This window comes from Corvus cornix, chromosome 26 (assembly GCF_000738735.6).
Source record: "Corvus cornix cornix isolate S_Up_H32 chromosome 26, ASM73873v5, whole genome shotgun sequence".
NCBI classification, from domain to species: domain Eukaryota; kingdom Metazoa; phylum Chordata; class Aves; order Passeriformes; family Corvidae; genus Corvus; species Corvus cornix.
Window position 1 is genome coordinate 3,553,873 of NC_046354.1, and position 17,412 is coordinate 3,571,284.

The 17,412-nt window shown below is 62.0% G+C and overlaps 2 protein-coding genes across 2 annotated transcripts; one reads left to right on the top strand and one right to left on the bottom strand.

Moving 5' to 3' along the window:
• Nucleotides 1-88: 88 nt before the first annotated feature.
• On the top strand, nt 89-12,696 carry LOC104692546 (F-actin-monooxygenase MICAL1). Its single transcript, XM_039565531.1, is given in 27 exon segments — nt 89-225; nt 3,521-3,731; nt 3,809-4,087; nt 4,787-4,994; nt 5,088-5,195; nt 5,376-5,474; nt 5,552-5,707; nt 5,905-6,005; nt 6,271-6,528; nt 6,928-7,043; nt 7,126-7,252; nt 7,527-7,599; nt 8,015-8,165; nt 8,240-8,427; nt 8,533-8,639; nt 8,723-8,773; nt 8,871-8,948; nt 9,283-9,327; nt 9,329-9,458; nt 9,548-9,630; nt 9,739-10,192; nt 10,309-10,418; nt 10,570-10,668; nt 10,792-10,885; nt 10,963-11,062; nt 11,160-11,233; nt 11,338-12,696. Coding segments are annotated over 25 exon segments (3,402 nt in total). The 5' UTR covers nt 89-225; nt 3,521-3,731; nt 3,809-3,826; the 3' UTR covers nt 11,469-12,696.
• On the bottom strand, nt 12,499-17,055 carry SMPD2 (sphingomyelin phosphodiesterase 2). Its single transcript, XM_039565545.1, has 11 exons — nt 16,971-17,055; nt 15,860-15,963; nt 15,302-15,398; nt 15,139-15,215; nt 14,779-14,872; nt 14,601-14,690; nt 14,173-14,255; nt 13,847-13,979; nt 13,671-13,775; nt 13,438-13,594; nt 12,499-13,228 (listed from the first exon to the last, which is right to left on the bottom strand). The coding sequence occupies exons 2-11, from the start codon at nt 15,907-15,909 to the stop codon at nt 12,885-12,887; spliced, it is 1,230 nt and encodes a 409-aa protein (XP_039421479.1). The 5' UTR covers nt 15,910-15,963; nt 16,971-17,055; the 3' UTR covers nt 12,499-12,884.
• Nucleotides 17,056-17,412: the final 357 nt, after the last annotated feature.

A 17,412-nucleotide genomic window follows, 5' to 3' on the forward strand; every position in this document is an offset into this window, starting at 1 on the left:
ACCGCCCGGCCTGGGTCGCCCCGGTCGCGGGGGAGGGTCGGGCAGGCGAGGGGAGGGGAAGGCCGAGGAGGGGAGGGCAAACAAGAGGAGGGCCGGGCCGGCCGGCAGCTGCTGCTTGCGGAGCCGGAGGTCGTTTCCTGCTCGCTGTCGCCCGGCTGCGCCCAGCGCCGGTCCCTCCCCACGCCCCGGTCCGTGCCTCAGTTTCCCCGCCGAGGGGCTGTGGAGGTGAGTGGGGGGTGAAGATGGGCAGAGCATCCCTGGGCGGGGGGGGCCGGGCTCTGCTGCCCCCCCAGCCCCGTGTCCTCCAGCATCCCGACCGCCGGTGCCCTCCGCCCGCCCCGCTGAGAGCATCGCTGCGCAGGGCGGGGACGGGGGGTGACAAAACCGAGGGGTGGTTCTGCGGGGCTGGGGGGGGCTCACCCCCCGAACCCCTGTCCTGCGTGTCCCTGGGACGCTCCGTGGCAGGGTAGCGCTTTTTCTCCGGCAGACCCCTCCGCACAGCCTCTCCCGGGGGCAGCGGGGTCCTCCCCGCTCCATCCTCGCTGCTTTTGCCCTCCAGCCTCTGACCTCTGCTGCCCCCGGGACAAAGGGAAAAGAGAGGGGTCCCTGCTCCTCCTCCTCCATTCCCAGAGCCACCAGTGCTCCAGTGATGAGTAGGATGGGGTGGGAAGAGCTTTGCTAAGATCCATGAGGGATGCTCTGTGGCATCATCGCAGAGATGTCTTTGTCATGGATGTGGTTTGGAGTAAAGGAGAAGCAGGAAGAGGAAAATGATGTGGGGTGTGAAGCCTGGCTGTGACCTGACTTCCTCTTTTTACCAAAATTCAGCTGCAAGCGGCAGGTCCCTCCATGGGCTGGTGCTGGCCGGGGGGGCAGGCTGAGCAGCAAAAATAGGGGGGCACGTTTACTCCTCCCTAAGTGTTGTCTGTGCCCAGGGCTCCCTGGGACATGGCCAGGCTGTGGCTTGTGGATCCCCGGCAAAGGGCAACTCAGGTTTGTCCCCTCTCCTCAGCCCATCTCCCCATAGCTCCATGCTGGGGCCTTGCAAAGCTGGGCTGTGCTCATGCACCCACATCCCTGCCTCAAACCAGAGCAGCTGACAGGGATTTTTCCCTCCCTCCAAGGATTAAAACCCACCCAAATCAAGGCAAGTTTCCGTGGCAGTGGCCAGGGTGGTCTCCCTGCCCAGTGCCATACCTGGGATGTTTCTCCTGAGCACAATAATGCTTGTAAGAGCTTCCAGTGCCTTCACCCCTTCCTGATACCCTCTCAGATCAGCTGGTGGTTGAAAGCAAGGCCAAGCTGTTGGGTGGTCACAAGAAACCCTCCATCCTGCCCACTGGCCTTTTGCTGGAAGGGCTTTCATGGGGTCCATCCCAGCTCAGCAGCCTGGCCTGCAGTCTCCAGGCTGGATCCCAGACCCAGAACAGCCTATCCACGCTGGGAGCCAGCGCAGCAGCAGCGAGGCGATCTGCTGAAATTCTTCCCAGCTTTCATTAGCTCTGGAGCCATGTCCTTTCCCACCCTATTTCCATGTGCCTGCAAGACACGTGAGCTCCCAAGCAGCTTCCCCCACCTTCTCCCAAGAGGCTGCTTCTCTGCATGCAAGGGCAAGAGGGACACCCTGACCTGCAAAGCGGGATGTGGTGTCCCTGCTCCCGGGGTGCTCCCCATGTGTGGGGCCCGGGTGATGTTCCCACAGGCAGGTCTGCAGCCAACCAAAGCCGACATAAGATGAGTCAGGGCTGGCCGCAGCCGCCCCCTCCTCCCTCCTGCTTGCAGGAACAGTGTAAAGGGAAGAAAAGGCTTTGATGGGGAGAGCAGAGCCTGGCTCAGACTGCGCCCTCCTCCACTGCCACTGGCATTTGTGGGCTGAAAGCTGGGTTTTTGTATCAACCCTGCAGGAACTGAGTTTTCCTAGGAGTTTCTGACCTTGCTTGCAGTTGAGTGTGCCAGAGTGCTGGCAGGATAATCCTTTCTGTAGGAAGCTGTGTAACACAAGGCTTCTTGTTCTGCCTCCTCTGAGCCTCCCTGCCAAAGCGTAGGGGCTGGAAAGCTTTCCCGGGCAGCACGCTTGTCCTGGCATCATGTCCAGTGGGAATCAAGGCTGAGAGAGGGCTTTTTTCAGAGCCGGGGCTGCTGAGGCTGGAGTAGATGCTCCCAGCCTGAGCAGCTGCCTTTGCCCCGTCTCCCTGGGGCTGCTGTGTGGTGACCTTGGCAGGTGCCAGCGCAGTGACATGAGCTCCTGGGGGGCAACCCAGGATGGGGCACTGGCCAGCCAGTGCTGCCTGGGCAGCCTCTGTGGTAGGAGGACGGGGGGAGCACTGCAAATTCTCCAGGGAGGTTCGCAGCGCTGCCTCAGTTTCCCGAGGCTCATCCTGTCCCGCTCGCAGCGCTCAGGGGAAGAGCAGAAATCTGTCCCCAGGTCTCACAGCCCTGTCAGGAAGGCATAGGCCATGTCCTCTGTCCCCACGCTGCCACTCAGGTGGGTGCCAGCCCCTGCTCTGCCCCGCTGGGTGCTTTATCCTCTGCCCAGGAAGGAAGTGGTTAAAATGCCCGGATTTCCTGACTGTGGTGATGGAAGGGAAGGTGACCCTCAGAACTGCTTCGCAAGGCACGTTCTGGTGTCGGGAAAGTCCTGAGTGAGACTGAACTTGAAATCCAGCTAGAATTCGGTCTTCCCAGTCGAAATTTAAGCGCACGCTTAAATAACTCCTTTATCCGCCCACCCCCAGCCCCCTCCTCCTGAGGGCAGCTTAATTTATTCACGGCATGCTTGTCCCACTGCAGGGGTGGCCACCACTTTCCGGGTGCTGCCACGTGCCCGCGATAACACTCGGGGCGAGAGGGCAAAGAGCGGTGGTTCAAAGGTAGGAGCTCTCCGTCTTCCCGAGCCTTTCCACCGGATCCTCCTTGGCAGCACCGTGTCTCCGCCAGCTGCTTTGCAGGGCTGGGGGAGCCTTTCACAGCCCCGGGGCTTGGCGACAGTGGCCGGAAAAGGCAAAACTTTGTTCTTCGTGCTCGGGCTGGCAAGACAGAGGATGGCCCAGGCGGGTGCTCGGGGCAGTGCTGGGAGTGGGAGACAGATGCAAGGAGAGCTGGTCCCCCGGGAGATGCCAGGGGCAGGGGGTTTTGGGATGCCCAGGGGGAATGTGCTGCACCCCTCCTGCCATGGCTTCTGTGGCATGATGGGGCTATTTGCAGGGTGATTTGACTTTTATTTGATTTCCTCACCGCTGCTTCCTCTGTGCTAATCTGCTTCCACCTGCTCCAGGAGTGGTAGAAGGGGAGGTGGGGGAAAAGTTCACCCCACTCCGGCTGCAGAAGCCAGGCTGGTGGGATGGATCCAGTCCTCCTCCCTACAGCCCTAGGGCCGGTCTTGCTGGTTTTTGCAGCAGCTGTGGCTGATTCCTAAAGCCAGGCGCTCCCTCCCATCCCCCCTGTAGTGAGGCCAGGGCTGCAGAGGAAGGAAGCGATGTCTTTGCTCCAAAACAACTCGCTCTGCTCTTGGCTGTTGCAGGTACCTTCTGTATGGAGGAAGCCACTTGCTGCTGCCACAGCCCTCCCCATCCCCTCCCCTGACGCCACCGTGGCAGGGTGACACCGTGGCTCTCTGGGTGCAGCATCTGGGGACGGCTCCACCAGCTGCTGCCACAAAGTGTGCCAGTTTGGACAGTGCCATCACCACCCAACAGCACCTGCAGCTGCGAAAGCTGGCACTGAGACACCAGGTCTGGTACCGGATGTGTTTGGGGGTGGGGATCCAGGAGGGTCCCCTCCCTGCTGACCTCTGCTGTTCCTCTGCCAGGCTTCTGGGTGACACGGGATGAGTGTGCTGGCCGACGAGCCGGGCAACCCGGCCCATGCCATCTTTGAGAGGTTCCTGCGTGCTGGGGAGTGCCGGGAGGTGCTGGGCTGCTTTGTGGAGCTGTGCCAGCAGCTGGGGCTGCAGGGCAGTGGGCTGCAGCTCTACCACGGCCTCAAGGCTGCCCTCAACTATTGGAATGCCAAGGCCCTGTGGAGCAAGCTGGATAAGAAAGCCGGGCACAAGGACTACGACCAGGGCACAGCCTGTGCTGGCACCAAGGTACCCGGGATGTGGGGTGAGGGGTTTGGGTCCCTCCCTGCCCTGTGTCCTTGTCTCCAGGGTGAGAACATCCCTTGGGACACTCTGGCTCTCATCCCAGGAGGATGCAGGATGTGCCAAGCGGGAGGTTGATGGAGTTTAATGGGACAGGATGTTAATTAGCACTGCTCAGCTCCCCATGGCATGATGCCGCCTCAGTGCCATGCAGCCAGCAGCGTCCTTCCTCCTCCCAGCTGCTTCTCGCTGGGGACATCTCATGGCGGGGCTGAGGGACCTGTCAAGTCCTTTCTGGGAGACAGGAGCATCCCAAGTAGGATTTCCCCTTGGGACATCTGTTCCCTGTCCCACAGATGATGGCTTTTGTCCTGACTGCTGTGCCCTGTTGTCCCAGCCCCGTGCAGAAGCCGTCAGGAGACAAAACCCGTGTCAGGCCTGCAGCAGACCTGCACCTTATCTCATCCAGTGCTTTAATTGCTGCCATTCCCCTGACTGCCATTGCCCTGGGTGAAGGCAAGGTTCAGGGGGTGAGGGGCACCCCGATTTGCAGGGAGAATCAGTGAGAAAAAGGCAATAGCGGGGAGGGCCAGATCCTGACCAGCGAGCGGGGAGGTGCTGCCTTTGGGAGTGCTGGGGGGTTCACCCAAACCCCGCTCTGGGGCTGCCCACCCCCTTGACCCTGCCCGTCCTGTGCCATGGCAGTGCCTGGTGGTGGGCGCCGGGCCCTGCGGGCTGCGGGCGGCCATCGAGCTGGCGCTGCTGGGTGCCCGCGTGGTGCTGCTGGAGAAGCGCGACTCCTTCTCCCGCAACAACGTCCTGCACCTCTGGCCCTTCACCATCCACGACCTGCGGGCGCTGGGCGCCAAGAAGTTCTATGGGCGCTTCTGCACTGGCACGCTGGACCACATCAGTGAGTTTTAGGAGACCCAGGTTCTGGGGTCCCTGACTGTGGGGAGTCCAGGGACCCAGGGGTGCAGCCCTGAGTACCCCTCTGCCCTCCCAGGTATTCGGCAGCTCCAGCTGATCCTGCTGAAGGTGGCTTTGCTCCTGGGGGTTGAGGTGCACATCAATGTGCGGTTTGAGGGCCTTGTTCCCCCCACGGGCAAGGCAGGTACAGTATCTGTGCAGGGCGGGTGGCTTTCCTGGGGACAAGGACAGGGCTGTGCGTGGCCACTCTGGGCTCCCCAATCCTTCTGCTAGCCCAAGGCATGCCTTTTTGGGGGGAAGGAGATGCAACCCTTTCCCTGCTCCCTGGGAACCAGCACATTCATGACCCCCCTTCTCCCTGCAGGTGGCTGGCAGGCTGTGCTGCAGCCCAGCTCCTCTCCCCTCACCCACTACGAGTTCGACGTCCTCATCTCAGCTGGCGGTGGCAAATTTGTCCCTGAAGGTGACATCAGGTGTCCCTGCAGCCCCAGGACCAATGTGGGGGGCTGGGTGGGGGCTCACGCCTCTCCCCTCCTGCAGGGTTCAGGCGGAAGGAGACGCGTGGGAAGTTGGCCATTGGCATCACCACCAACTTCATCAACCGCCACAGCCGGGCCGAGGTGGAGGTGGCTGAGATCAGCGGCGTAGCCCGAATCTACAACCAGAAGTTCTTCCAGAACCTCTACAACAAAACAGGTCAGTGGTCCCAGCCCCCACATGGGGGGCGCTGGGGGCTCCTGTCCCCTCCTGAGGGAGCTGGAGGCTCAGCCCCAGGATGTCCCCGGTGATGGGCTGCATTTCCCTACATGGTACCCCACTGCAGGGGACATTTGGTGTCTGAGCCCAGTGCTGGGGCACCCTGTGGCCCTGGCTCAGCCCCTTCCCATCACCAGGCATCGACCTGGAAAACATCGTGTACTACAAGGATGACACTCACTATTTCGTCATGACGGCCAAGAAGCAGAGCCTGCTCAAGAAGGGGGTCATCCTCCAGGTGAGAAGGGCAGGATCTGACCCTGGGATCCCACAGCAATGGGCAGCTGAAAGCCTTGAAAGCAGGATGCAAATCGTGGGTGCTGGTTTGACTGCACACCCCTGGGGTGGTGGAGGCTGCAGCAGCTGTTGCCTGTGCCGCAGGAAAAATCCTTCCAGGGTTCTCAGAGTGCAGTGGCACAGCTGCACCCCAGAGCTGCGTGCTCCTGGGCTGAGGGACAAACAGCACCTCCCACACCCCAGCCAGCTTCACCCCATCTCTGCAGGACAAAGCGGACATCGAGAGCCTCCTGTCCCCAGACAATGTGAACTGGGACGCCCTCCTTAGCTACGCCAAAGAAGCTGCCAACTTCTCCACCAACTACTGCCTGCCCGAACTGGAGTTTGCCCTCAACCACCGGGACCTGCCGGATGTCGACATGTTCGACTTCACCTGCATGACGCGCTCGGAGAACGCGGCGCTGGTGCGGGAGCACAACGGGAGCCGGCTGCTCCTGGGGCTGGTGGGCGACTGCTTGGTGGAGGTGAGAGATTCCCCTGCAGCACCACCTCATGCCTCCACTTCCCTCTGCCTGTAAGATGCATTGGTTGCAATATATTTCCCCTCCCTAAGTGCTTCTCATCCCAGTTGCCCAGTGCACCCCATCCTTGGGCAGGCTCCCAGTAGTGGCATGCTTTGGGGAGGTTATCCCCCTTCTCCAGCCCCACCAGAGATTTGGGGTTGGTTCAGGATGGAGGAGCAGCCCAGCCCCCCCAGAAGCAGCTGTACTGGCTGGGGAGGAGACGGCCACCCATCCTCTCTGTGCGCGTCCTGCCGCCACTCCCTCTTTCATCCCTGGCCAAGCCTGGCAGCTCTCAGCCTCCTCCCAGCTGCCCTGACCAGCCATGCAACTCCAGTTCCAGCTCTGCCTTTCCCTTCGCAGCCCTTCTGGCCGCTGGGCACCGGGGTGGCCAGGGGCTTCCTCGCCGCCTTCGACGCAGCGTGGATGGTGCGGCGATGGGCGGCTGGGACACCCCCACTGGAGGTGCTGGCCGAGAGGTGAGTGTCCCCATCCCGCTGGGCTGGGTCTGGAGCACGTGAGGATGGTGGCAGCGATGCCAGCCCTGTCCCTTGCACCCAGGGAGAGCATCTACCAGCGCCTCTCGCAGACGTCCCCAGACAACACCAACAAGAACATCAGTCAGTACAGCATCGACCCGGCCACGCGCTACCCCAACATCAACCTGCAGGCCATCAAAGCCAGCCAGGTACCTGGCCAGGTCCTGCCATGGGACAGCCAGCCAGCCCAGCCTCCCTGGCTGTCAGGTGACACTAATTTGCCCGGTCCCCTGTCCCCAAAGGGTGTGAGACTGAAGCTATTAGTCCCCAGGACATTGAGTACATCGCCCATTGTGGATGGCAGAGGGTTCTGGAGAGTTGTGTGGGGGTGTCCCAGTGTCCCCCTTGCTGGGGCCAGCTCCCTGCGCAGTGCCATTGGCTCTGTACAGGTGGTGACCACCACTGGCATGTCCCCATTGGCAGGTCAAGGACCTCTACCTCGTGGGCACGGTGGAGGTGGACCACAAGAGGAAGAGCGACAACCGGCTCAGCACCGGTAGGAGCAACCAGTCCTGCCCAGCAGCCCATGCCCAAGTGACTCCTGCCTTGATTTTCCTCCCCCTCCTTGTTTCTTGCGCCCTGGCCTGTGTCCAGCAGGCTGTCCTGGTGACACCACTGGTTTCTATGCCCTCTGCTTGTGGCCCACGTCGGGCCACGTCCCCCTGCTGCCTTCTGGGGAGGAGACTGTGCCTCTCCAGCCTTCACTGATGCTGAGCCATGAAATATTGACAGATGCTTTATCAACCCATTTATTGAGACTTGCGGGGATGGTTGCAGGGGGGAGAGGAGGTGTCTCAGGTCACTCCCATGGGATCCCTTTCCTGTTAAAGCACTGATGCTGAGGCGGGAGGTGGGCTGGGGGGGTTGTCTCCTGTCTCTGTGGAATGGGGACACACAGGCTGCCTCCCCAGCAGCCCCTGGAGACGTCTACGAAGAGCTGCTGAGCTGGTGCCAGGCCAGCACGGCTGGATACCCTGGCGTGGCCGTGAGCAACTTCACCACCTCCTGGACCAGTGGCTTGGCCCTCTGCGCCCTCATCCACCACTTCCGCCCAGACCTGGTGTGAGTGCCTGGGACCCCCCCGGAACCCTCCACTCTGCAGAGCCCACCCTGATGGCAGCTGTGTCTCCCCTCAGGGACTTGGACTCAGTGGACCCGCGGAATGCCATTCGGACCCACCAGATGATGCTGGACATAGCAGAGCAGGAGCTGGGCATCCAGCCTGTGCTCTCCAGTGCTGAGATGGCCACCATGGCAGAGCCTGACCGCCTGGGCCTCATCACCTACCTCAGCCAGTTCTATGAAGTTTTCAGGACCTCTTCAGGTGTGAGATTTCTGGGGGGATTTGTCCCGTCCTGAGGCCCACTGGGGCTGGCTGGGTGCTCTCTTTGTTGGGTGGGTCCCACCAAAATGGCCATGTCCTGTGCAGAGGTGGAGGTCAGCAAGAAGCCACTGTCTCCCCGTGGCACGCGAGGGGCCATCCTCTTCCTCAGCAAGCTGCAGAAGAGCCGGAACCTGACACACAAACGTGCCCAGGTGAGGGACCCCCGCCCAGACCCTCGTGACACACCAAAGCCCTGTCCCCTTCCCCACCCAAACCACCCCATTTGCATTTGCAGGACAGTGCCCAGAAGGACACTGAGGCCAAGAGGAGCCGCAGGGACACCGAGGTGGGTCTGCCCCAGGCACCCCAAGGGGTGTTCTGCTGGGGTGCAGCAGTCCTGGGGGGAGAGTGGGGGGCTGACCCTCCCCTTGGGTCACTTGTAGCTGGACACGGGGCTGGATGGAGACACTCCGGACAGTGCCCATGAGCTGCCGCAAACCACTGTGATGGACCCAGGGCAGGTTGGTCCTTGTGTCACCTTGGGATGGAGGGTCCTGCTCAGGGCTGGTGGGCACTGGAGGGGCACCAGTGGCTGGCAGGGCCAAGCCAAGGGCTGGGACCAGGGCAGCGCAAGCAGACGCCTACAGGCTCTCAGCTCCTCCCTGCCTGTTTCCTGACCCAACTGGTTTTCCGGAGCCAAGTCTTGCCACTCCCTCACCCATCCCGAGCACCCAGACCTGGCGCTGCAAGAGGGGCAGAGCCCTGCCCCGTGCCCCATGGCTGCCTGCCACAGCCACGGGGCAGGGTGGGTGCCAGGCCCCCGGTGCCACCCCAGCCTGTCCTCTCTCCCTGCAGCCGGTGAGGGAGAGGACAGGGGAGAACAGTGACGCCTGCTACTTCCTGTGGCTGCCGTGTCTACATCCTGGAGCGAGCCAGCGCCGAGGGACGCTTCTTCCACCGCGGCTGCTTCCAGTGCCGGCGCTGCGGGGCCACCCTGCGCCTGGGCGACTACGCCTTCGACGAGGAGGAAGGTGAGGTGTCTTTTGGGGAGCGGGAATGCTCGGGGCACGACTTCTCCACCTTGCAGGTTATCGCATGAGTTCGCCCCCCCTCCCCCCAGGTCATTTTTACTGCTCGCTGCACTACCCCAATCCACCCAGCGTGGACCTGCCCCAGGATGAGGCTTCAGCACTGCCTGATGGGGTAAATCATCCTAAGTCCCTGTAGGTGATGGTGGAAAGGCAAAGTGTGGAGGGGGTGCTTGGGCGTGGCCCTGTGGTGCATCACTCCTCTGCTGTGGCTCTGCTGTAGGATGCTGATGCTGCTGCCCACCCACGCTCAGAAGCTGGAAGCCCACGTGTGTCCCCCATGGAGCGGGCACCCAGTCCACCTCAGCCCACTCCAGCAGCCCCACAGCCAGGGGAAGAGCCTGGGGAAGTTGAGGACACCGCAGATGCTGGTGACATGGAGGAGCAGGAGCTGCTGGCACAGCCTGGGAGGGATGTGAGGGAAGAGGAGGTTCCCAGAGCAGAGCCCCAAGGGACAGCAGAGGAGGGCGAGGAGAGTGGGGGCAGGAGGAAGATCATCCTTACACCACTGGAGAAGCTCAGTCTGTCCACGCTGAACCTCACCAGTGAAGCAGAGCCTGAGCCTCCACTGAAGCCAGCTCGTCTGCGGCCCCAGGCAGCACCTGAGGCCCTCCCTGCCCTGGGGCCCGGACAAGGCGCCTGGAAGCAGAAGGAGGGGAAAATTGACATGGAGAAAGGTAGGTGGTACAAACTGGAGTGTCCAGACAAGCAGAGCTCTCAGTCCCTCCAGGACGTGCTGTACCCACATCTTGCTCATGAGGAACCAGCCTGAAATGGCTCTTTCCTTGGGCAGATTTGGAGGAGAGTGACAGCGAGGAGGATGAGGAGGAGGAGGATGAGGAGGAGGAGGAGGAGAAAGAGGAGGAGGAGGAAGGAACAGGCCTTGGCATCATGAAAGAGTTGGTGAGGATTTTCCCCAAGTGCTGGTGGCCCCACCAGCACATGTGGTAGCTGGGGCTCTTGCTCCTTTCACAGAGGCACTGGGTCTGGCTCAGCTGTGGCTGCCAAGGCAGGAGGTGCCTGGTGCAGGGCCTGTGCCTCCGTCCTTTCACAGTACCCAGACCCGAGGGAAGAGGAGAAATATCCCACCTGGAAGCGCACATTGGCTCGCCGGGCCAGGGAGTCCCAGGTGAAGCGGTTCTGCAGAGCCCAGGTAACCCACAGGGGAGACCCAGGTCCCCAGCGTGGCACTGTCCCCTCCATCTGTCCCCCTGCTGCTGGTGGCCACATGTTGGCAGGTGCTGGCCTGCAGGTGAGTGCTGCCTTTCTCTTCCAGGCCATCCAGAGACGGCTGGAGGAGATCGAGGTGACATTCCGGGAACTGGAGCAGCAGGGCATCAAGCTGGAGAAGCTACTCCGGGATGAGAATGGTAAGGCCAGGGTGGGTGGAGCACTGTGACCCTGTGATAGGGGTCTGCACCCCACTCACCATTCCCCTGTCCTGCAGAGAGCCTGGCTGACCAGCAGACACGGTGGACAAACCAGCTGCTGTACCTGGTCCAGAAGAAGAACAACCTGATGAGCGAGGAGTCGGACCTCATGATCGCGTAAGGCTTGGGGGATGCTCCCTGGTTGGTGTGGGGGCTCAGCTCAGCCCAGTCCTCTGCGAACCCTGTACCCAGCACACCCTTTTCCTCCCTACAGGGTGCAGGAACTGAAGCTGGAGGAGCAGCAGTGTCAGCTTGACCAGAAGCTCCGGAGTTACATGAACAAGCAGGGTGAGTGCCAGCACATGCCAGGGCGAGGATGCCTTTGCATGGTGTGGGGAGCAGCTCAGGGTTTGTGGCCTTCCCAGCCCTACTCCGGCCCCCTGCACCCACAGAAACCCTGAAGACACCTGAGGATGAGAAGGCTGAGCAGGAGATCCTGAAGCAGCTGCTGGACGTGGTGAATAAGCGCAACGTCCTCATCCAAATGCAGGAGGAGAAGCGACTCAGTGAACTGCGGCCTTGATCCTCACAGCCCCCGGAGCCACGGGATCCTCCCTGGGGGACAAGCAGAGTGTGTGTGTGTGTGTGTGTGTGTGTGTGAGAGTCCCTCTGAGCATCCCTCTGAGCATCACTCTGAGCTACCTCTGGAGGTGGTGATGCCCCAGCTGCCCGCAGGTGCCAGCAGCCAATCCAGCTCCCTGCTTGCCAAAGTCTGTCACCGAGGGGCCAGACCTGCTGGGAGATGCTCACGTGAGGAGACACTGAGAAGCACTCAGCTTTGGGGTGCTGAGAGGACATTCCTGTGCGTGGTTGGATGGCCTTTGCCTTGTGCTTGTTCGAAAACGAGACTTGCAGGGGGCTGCAAAAGGGGACTGGTGGCTCCCAGCAGCAAGGAAGTGACTGTGGCCACCAGAGGCAGCCCACAGGGCAGATGCCATATGTGCAGGGGCACCATCAGGAGTGGTCTCTGGAAGCCACCCTGGGACATCCTGAGGTCTGAGGGCATCCATCCCAGCCTCACCCTCCATCTCAAGGGACATATGGCTGTACAAGTGGGGGCCAGTGACAGACAGATTGGGCTGATCAGCCGCTCTGCACCACTGCTTTTGGATGCCACATTCATGCTGTCCCCAGCTGCTGCAGGAAACCAGGGTCAGAACCCTGCCATGAGCCCCTTGGGCAAGGGAAGGGCTTTTTGTCCAGTAGCTCCTAAGGGAATTCTGCTCAGGGCCAGTACTCTAACACCGAGGACAAGGGACACCAGCGGCTGTCCCTCCTTGCCCCTTTGGGATTTCTTCTGCTTGGCAATGCCATAGTGGTCTTTGCACAGACCTCAGATGCCCTTGGAGTCCCTTGCTGTTGCAGGGTGGCCTCTGTGGCCAAATGGCAGCCCCAGATGTGTTGGGATGGGGGTCCCAGGCATAGGTTCCTCTCTTAGCAACACCACCCTGTGTTCAGCCCTCATCCTGCCATTCCCCTCAGCACCTCCTCCAGCCCTCCCAATCCTGCTGCAAACCCACTCCCTTCAAATAAAGCCCCCCTGACCCGGCGCCAAAGGTTAAAATACGGCCTTTATTTTCCATCTGAGTCAAAACTGGTTGCCAGAACAGCCACCAGCAGAAACTTTGAGGCCACCCCAGGCAAGGGGAGCCTCAGCCTCTCAAGTCTTCCAGCCAGGCCAGTGGGTCCCTCCATGTACAAAAGGGTGTGTTTAAAAAGACAGCAATAAAAATCTGCCTCCATCGTGGTTCTCACAGGGGTCAATGCAATAAATCTACTCCAAAAATCTTAGTTTTCACCCGGAGGCAGCTGTCAAACCTGCATGACTGCACTGGCTGCAGTGCTGCTCTCCTAAAATCTGAAGTCAGCTAAAAACAAGGGTCAAAAAGGGGACACGGTGGAGCCAAGGGGACAATTGTGGAACACCCACAGCCTCAGCTCAGCCTTCGCTGGGACGCTCCTGCAGCGCCCGCAGTGCCATCCCCATCTGGTCCTTGGTGCCGTGCAGCATCTTCACCTCCATGGTGTGAAACAGGTGGAGACCGGTGGCGAGAACAAGGACGCCGAGGGCGAGGAAGGCCAGCAGGCAGAAGGAGAGCTTGGGGAAGGGCTGCTCTGTGCCCAGTCCGGCCAGTATGCCCAGTGCAGCCGCAGCCTGGAGCAGCAGCAGCAGCAAGGCCAGCACGGCCATCCTGCCCGAGGAGTAGCGCTGCCGCTGCGCCGCCTGCAGCCCCACACCCACCTCTGTCCGTGCCTCTGTCACCACGTCCGCCAGCGCCAGGTCTGCGGGGACAGGGGCCCTCAGCGGGGTGGGACCTCCATATCCCATTCCTATGCCCCCCCATACCACCCCAATACCCTTCTCCCGGTCTCCGCCTCTCTGCAGCCCTCCACAAGCAGCACCACAGGGGGAAACATCCCCAACAAGCTCCATCCAACTGCACCAGTCCCCCCAGCACATGGTGGATGCTGGCAGCAGCCCCCAGACTTACCAGCTGCGCCAAGGGCGGCACCCACAGGCTGTCCCCGCCTCTGGATGTGCAGTGTTGCCATCACGGCTTCATGATCTGAGAAGGGGATGTCTGTGCCCAGGGCTGGCCCTGTGGTGGTCTTCAGCTCTTCACACTTCACTGTGAAGCTGGAGATGGCCTGGGTGAGGGGACAAGGGGGTCACACCAGTGCCTCACCCCCACCCCTCACAGCTGGTGGCCAACGCTCCCCGTACCTTGTAGAGGATGTAGTCAATGCGGATGCCCAGCGGGAAGGGCAGCAGCTCCGACTTGTCAATGAAGCAGTTGTCAGGGACAAGGGTGCAGCCGTTCTTACAGCCCTGAGACAAGAGCCTGGGTGAGTGGGGGGCTCTTGGAGTGCCCTGGGACCCTGCTCAGCCCCCCAGCTCACCTCAAAGCGCATGGCCTCAGCAAAGGCATCCCGCAGCCCCGTCCAGCCACGCAGCAGCCGGATGCCCACATCTTCAGGGTGCATGTTCAGGTCCCCTCCCAGCAGCACCACGTCTGCTGCCTTTGAGGTGTGTCTGTGGGGACAGGGATGGCTGTCCTGCCCTGCCCTGCACCAGACTGGAGTGACTGGGACCTGCCCAGTGCTCCTCAGCCTTATTCCTGACTGGGATTGGTGCAAGTGGGAGCTCTCTGCAGTGCAAGCCCCGGGGGCAGGGGTGACCACACACGTCCTGGGGACCCGCAGGGGGACACCGTGCAGCTGCTCACCGGATGAACTGTGCCAGCTCCCAGGCCTGCACCAGGCGGTGGGGCAGGTAGGCGTCCTTCTCCCGGCAGTACTCGGCATGCAGCTGGAGAGAGAGGAAGCACAGGGGCTGTGACTCCCATGCTAACACCTGCCCTGCCCCCAGGCTCCCTGCAAACCCACCCAACCCCTCTGAACAGTCCCTGCCAACACCTCTGTCTTTATGTCACCGCCACTGGGGAGAGCCTGGGATGCTCACCCCACTGCACAACCAGGTTGTGGGTCCCTGCCCCCTCCCCACCCCGAGCAATATTTTATTAAATCAGTGCATAGTCCAGGGCAGAGTGGAGAGCAGTGCTTAAGCAACGGGACAGTAAAAGAGGGGTACGGCCACTCATTCCCCTCCTCCCCATTGTCCCCCCCATGCTGGGTTCTTCCCTGGGGTGCTCACGTGGGTGACGTAGACATTGAAGATGATCCCTGAGATCTTAATAATGACGAGACCAACGGACTTGCCGCAGAACCAGTCCCCGTGCTGGAGCTGCCAGAGGGGAAGGAGAGCAGGTCAGGGCTACTGAGGCTCTGTGGGGATGGACACCATGGTGCCATGTGCCCCCCACCCTGCTTACCATGTAGGGGTACCCGTTCAGTGAGTACTGGTAGAGTAGGGTGTCCAGGATGGGGAACCTGGAGAAGACGCAGAGGCCACTGCCGATCACCCCGCTGTGGGAGGGAAATGGCACAGTGAGGAAACGTGGTTCTCAAAACCTCTGCCTCCCCCTAGCCCTGAGCCAGGAGGATTCCCTGGATGCCTGGATCGTAGTGTGCTCCTGTGAGCATCCCACTACCCAGGCATGGGGTCTCCCACAGTGACAGAGGTGGCCTAAAGCACCTGCACCGGTCTCTGCAAGTGCTAAACCCCGAGGACATGGCACAGCCCTGGCACTGCCCCACAGACAGCCCCAGGGGGGTGACCTTGCCCTTCTCACCTGCGGAAGTAATGGGAGAAGGGGTAGCAGCCTGCTAGTTTCACCCTCAGGTCACCGTAGTCCTGCTCGCTCCACACCTGGAGAACAGTGGGATAGGCTGAGAACAGGCACGCTCATCTCCCAGGCTGGGAATGGCTGCACTTGGCTCACAAACTGCCCTCACCTCCTGGAGCAGCACCAGGTCAAAGCCCTCCCGGCGCAGCGTGTCCCCGATGAGCCGGACGCGCTCCTGCCGCCGCTTGCTCAGGTAGCGGATGGCCCTGCCAGAGAGGGGTGACAGTCACAGCCTGGTGGGGACAGGTGATGGGGGCTGTCAGGGCCCACTGTGACCCAAAGCGAGGGAGAGAAAGAGGGCTCCAGTACCCGTAGAAGCAGGATGCAGATGGGAAAGGTGGGAGGGGGAAAGGGCCATGTGAGGACATGGGGACAAGAGGGATATGCAGGGAGGCTGTCTGGGGACAGCTTCTCCTGCCTGCAGAATTGAGGCAGCTCATCCTTGCTTGAGGTGCAAATGAGGGGTATTTCTGGGGCTAACAAGCCCAGAGGGGACAGGAGGCACTACCCAGCCAAGCACCTCATGACCCTCTGGGGCTGGGAGAGTGGTGTGAGCCCAAAATGAAGGGGACATGAAGGTAACCCCAAGGTGGGACACCTCTCCCAGTGCAGTGTCCCCATCTCCACCCACACAGCCTGGTGCAGACCCAGCAAACTCTGGACTCACCAGCAGTTGAGGTCAAAGATACGGAGGCGCAGGGTGGGCTCTCCCTCCATCGCTTGTCGGGGCTTTGCAGGGGCCAGAGGGCAACACCGAGCAGAAGGGAGGACCTGCAGGGAATGGGTTGGAGTGACAGCCCCGGGAAGCCGGTGCAGGGTGCAGGACAGAGCCAAGGAGCCAGGCTGGGAAGGCGGAAGGGCTGAGCTGGAGCAAAGGCCAGGAAGGAAGGAAGAGCGCTCAGAGTGCTCCAGGACTTTTCCCTCCCCCCCTGCGGGCAAGGCCCACCCCGAACCCCAAACTGCCCCCATACAGCGATCCATATACCCAAACATGGATCCATATGACTCTTCATCCAGTGGCTGGGGACACCGGTGGGCCAGGGGTGGGGTACAGGGCTCAACCCCTCTGCCTGTCAGTGAGTTGCGTTCCAGGATGGACTTTCACCCTGGTTTCAGAGTGAATCCACGAGCTACGGGCATGGGACACCATCACACACCTCCCCACTCGGGAAGCCCATGGATCCTCTTTGAGACCGCAAACCCCGGTGGAGCCAGCAGCTCCGGAGCAGCCCCAGCGCTCCGCCAGCCCCACTTCTCCCATGCCTGACCCCGTGAGATCGTCCAGTTTCCGGTTTAGAAGTGAAAAAGGGCAACCCCGGAGCTCCAGGATGCCGGTGCGGGCAGCCGGGCTCTGCCTGCCCCGGCGAGATTACCGAGCGCCTCATCCCGTTCCTGAGCCGCGCTAATTAATGCCGGCGGCTTCTACCAAGCCTAAACCCCGAGGGGCGCTCCCCGCTGCCGGAGGGATGGGGCGGGCGGCGGGGACAGCAGCGGAACAAGGAGCGGGGACAGCGGCAACAGGTGGAGCCGGGGACAGCAGCGGGGCAAGCTGGGGGAGCGGGGAAACAGGAGCGGGTGGACAGGAGCGGGGGGACAGGAGCATCGGAGCGACAGGAGGAGCGGGGACGGCAGCGGGACAGCTGGGGGAGCGGAGCAATAGAGGAGCGGAGCTACAGGAGCAGGGGAGCTACAGGAGCAGCGGGGCCGGGAGCAGCGGGGCGGGAGGAGCGGGGCCGGAGGAGCGGGGCGCGGAGCGATCGGCGGAGCCGAGAGCGGACCTGCAGCGGGCCGGGAGCGGCGCGGGCGCGGGACTACGCGTCCCGGCAGGCAGCGGAGCGGGGCGGAAGGGGCAGGACCGGCGCGGGGCAGGGCCGGTGAATGGGGCCGGGAACGGGGCCGGGAACGGGGCCGGGTGTGGTGGGTGTAACGGGGCGCGCCGGGGGTGCGGGTGGATAGTGGGGTACGGGCGGCTCGCAGGACGGGGGAAAGCGGCCGGTGGTGAAACACGTCGCCTGTGTCCCCTGCGTGTAGGACGGGGTGTGTGTAGCGAACAGCGAGCAGGGCTTGGAGGGGTGGTGGTGACTGGTGGGACAGACCGGCGCTCTGCCACCTGCTGCTGTGGGCCCCGCGTGTTCCTGAGCCCAGCGATGCTGCGGGGAAGCACAGCGGGAGCGTCTGCCATGGCCAGCCCGACCTTTCCCCACCAAACCCTGCAGTACT

Excerpts from the sequence above, each read along its gene's own strand:
- SMPD2 (XM_039565545.1), bottom strand. The coding sequence starts at position 15,909 with ATGGAGGGAGAGCCCACCCTGCGCCTCCGTATCTTTGACCTCAACTGC. Across the intron at positions 14,691-14,778 it reads TGAACGGGTACCCCTACATG|CTCCAGCACGGGGACTGGTT; the intron begins GTAAGCAGGGTG and ends CCCCTCTGGCAG. Across the intron at positions 13,776-13,846 it reads CTGAGGCCATGCGCTTTGAG|GGCTGTAAGAACGGCTGCAC; the intron begins GTGAGCTGGGGG and ends CTCTTGTCTCAG.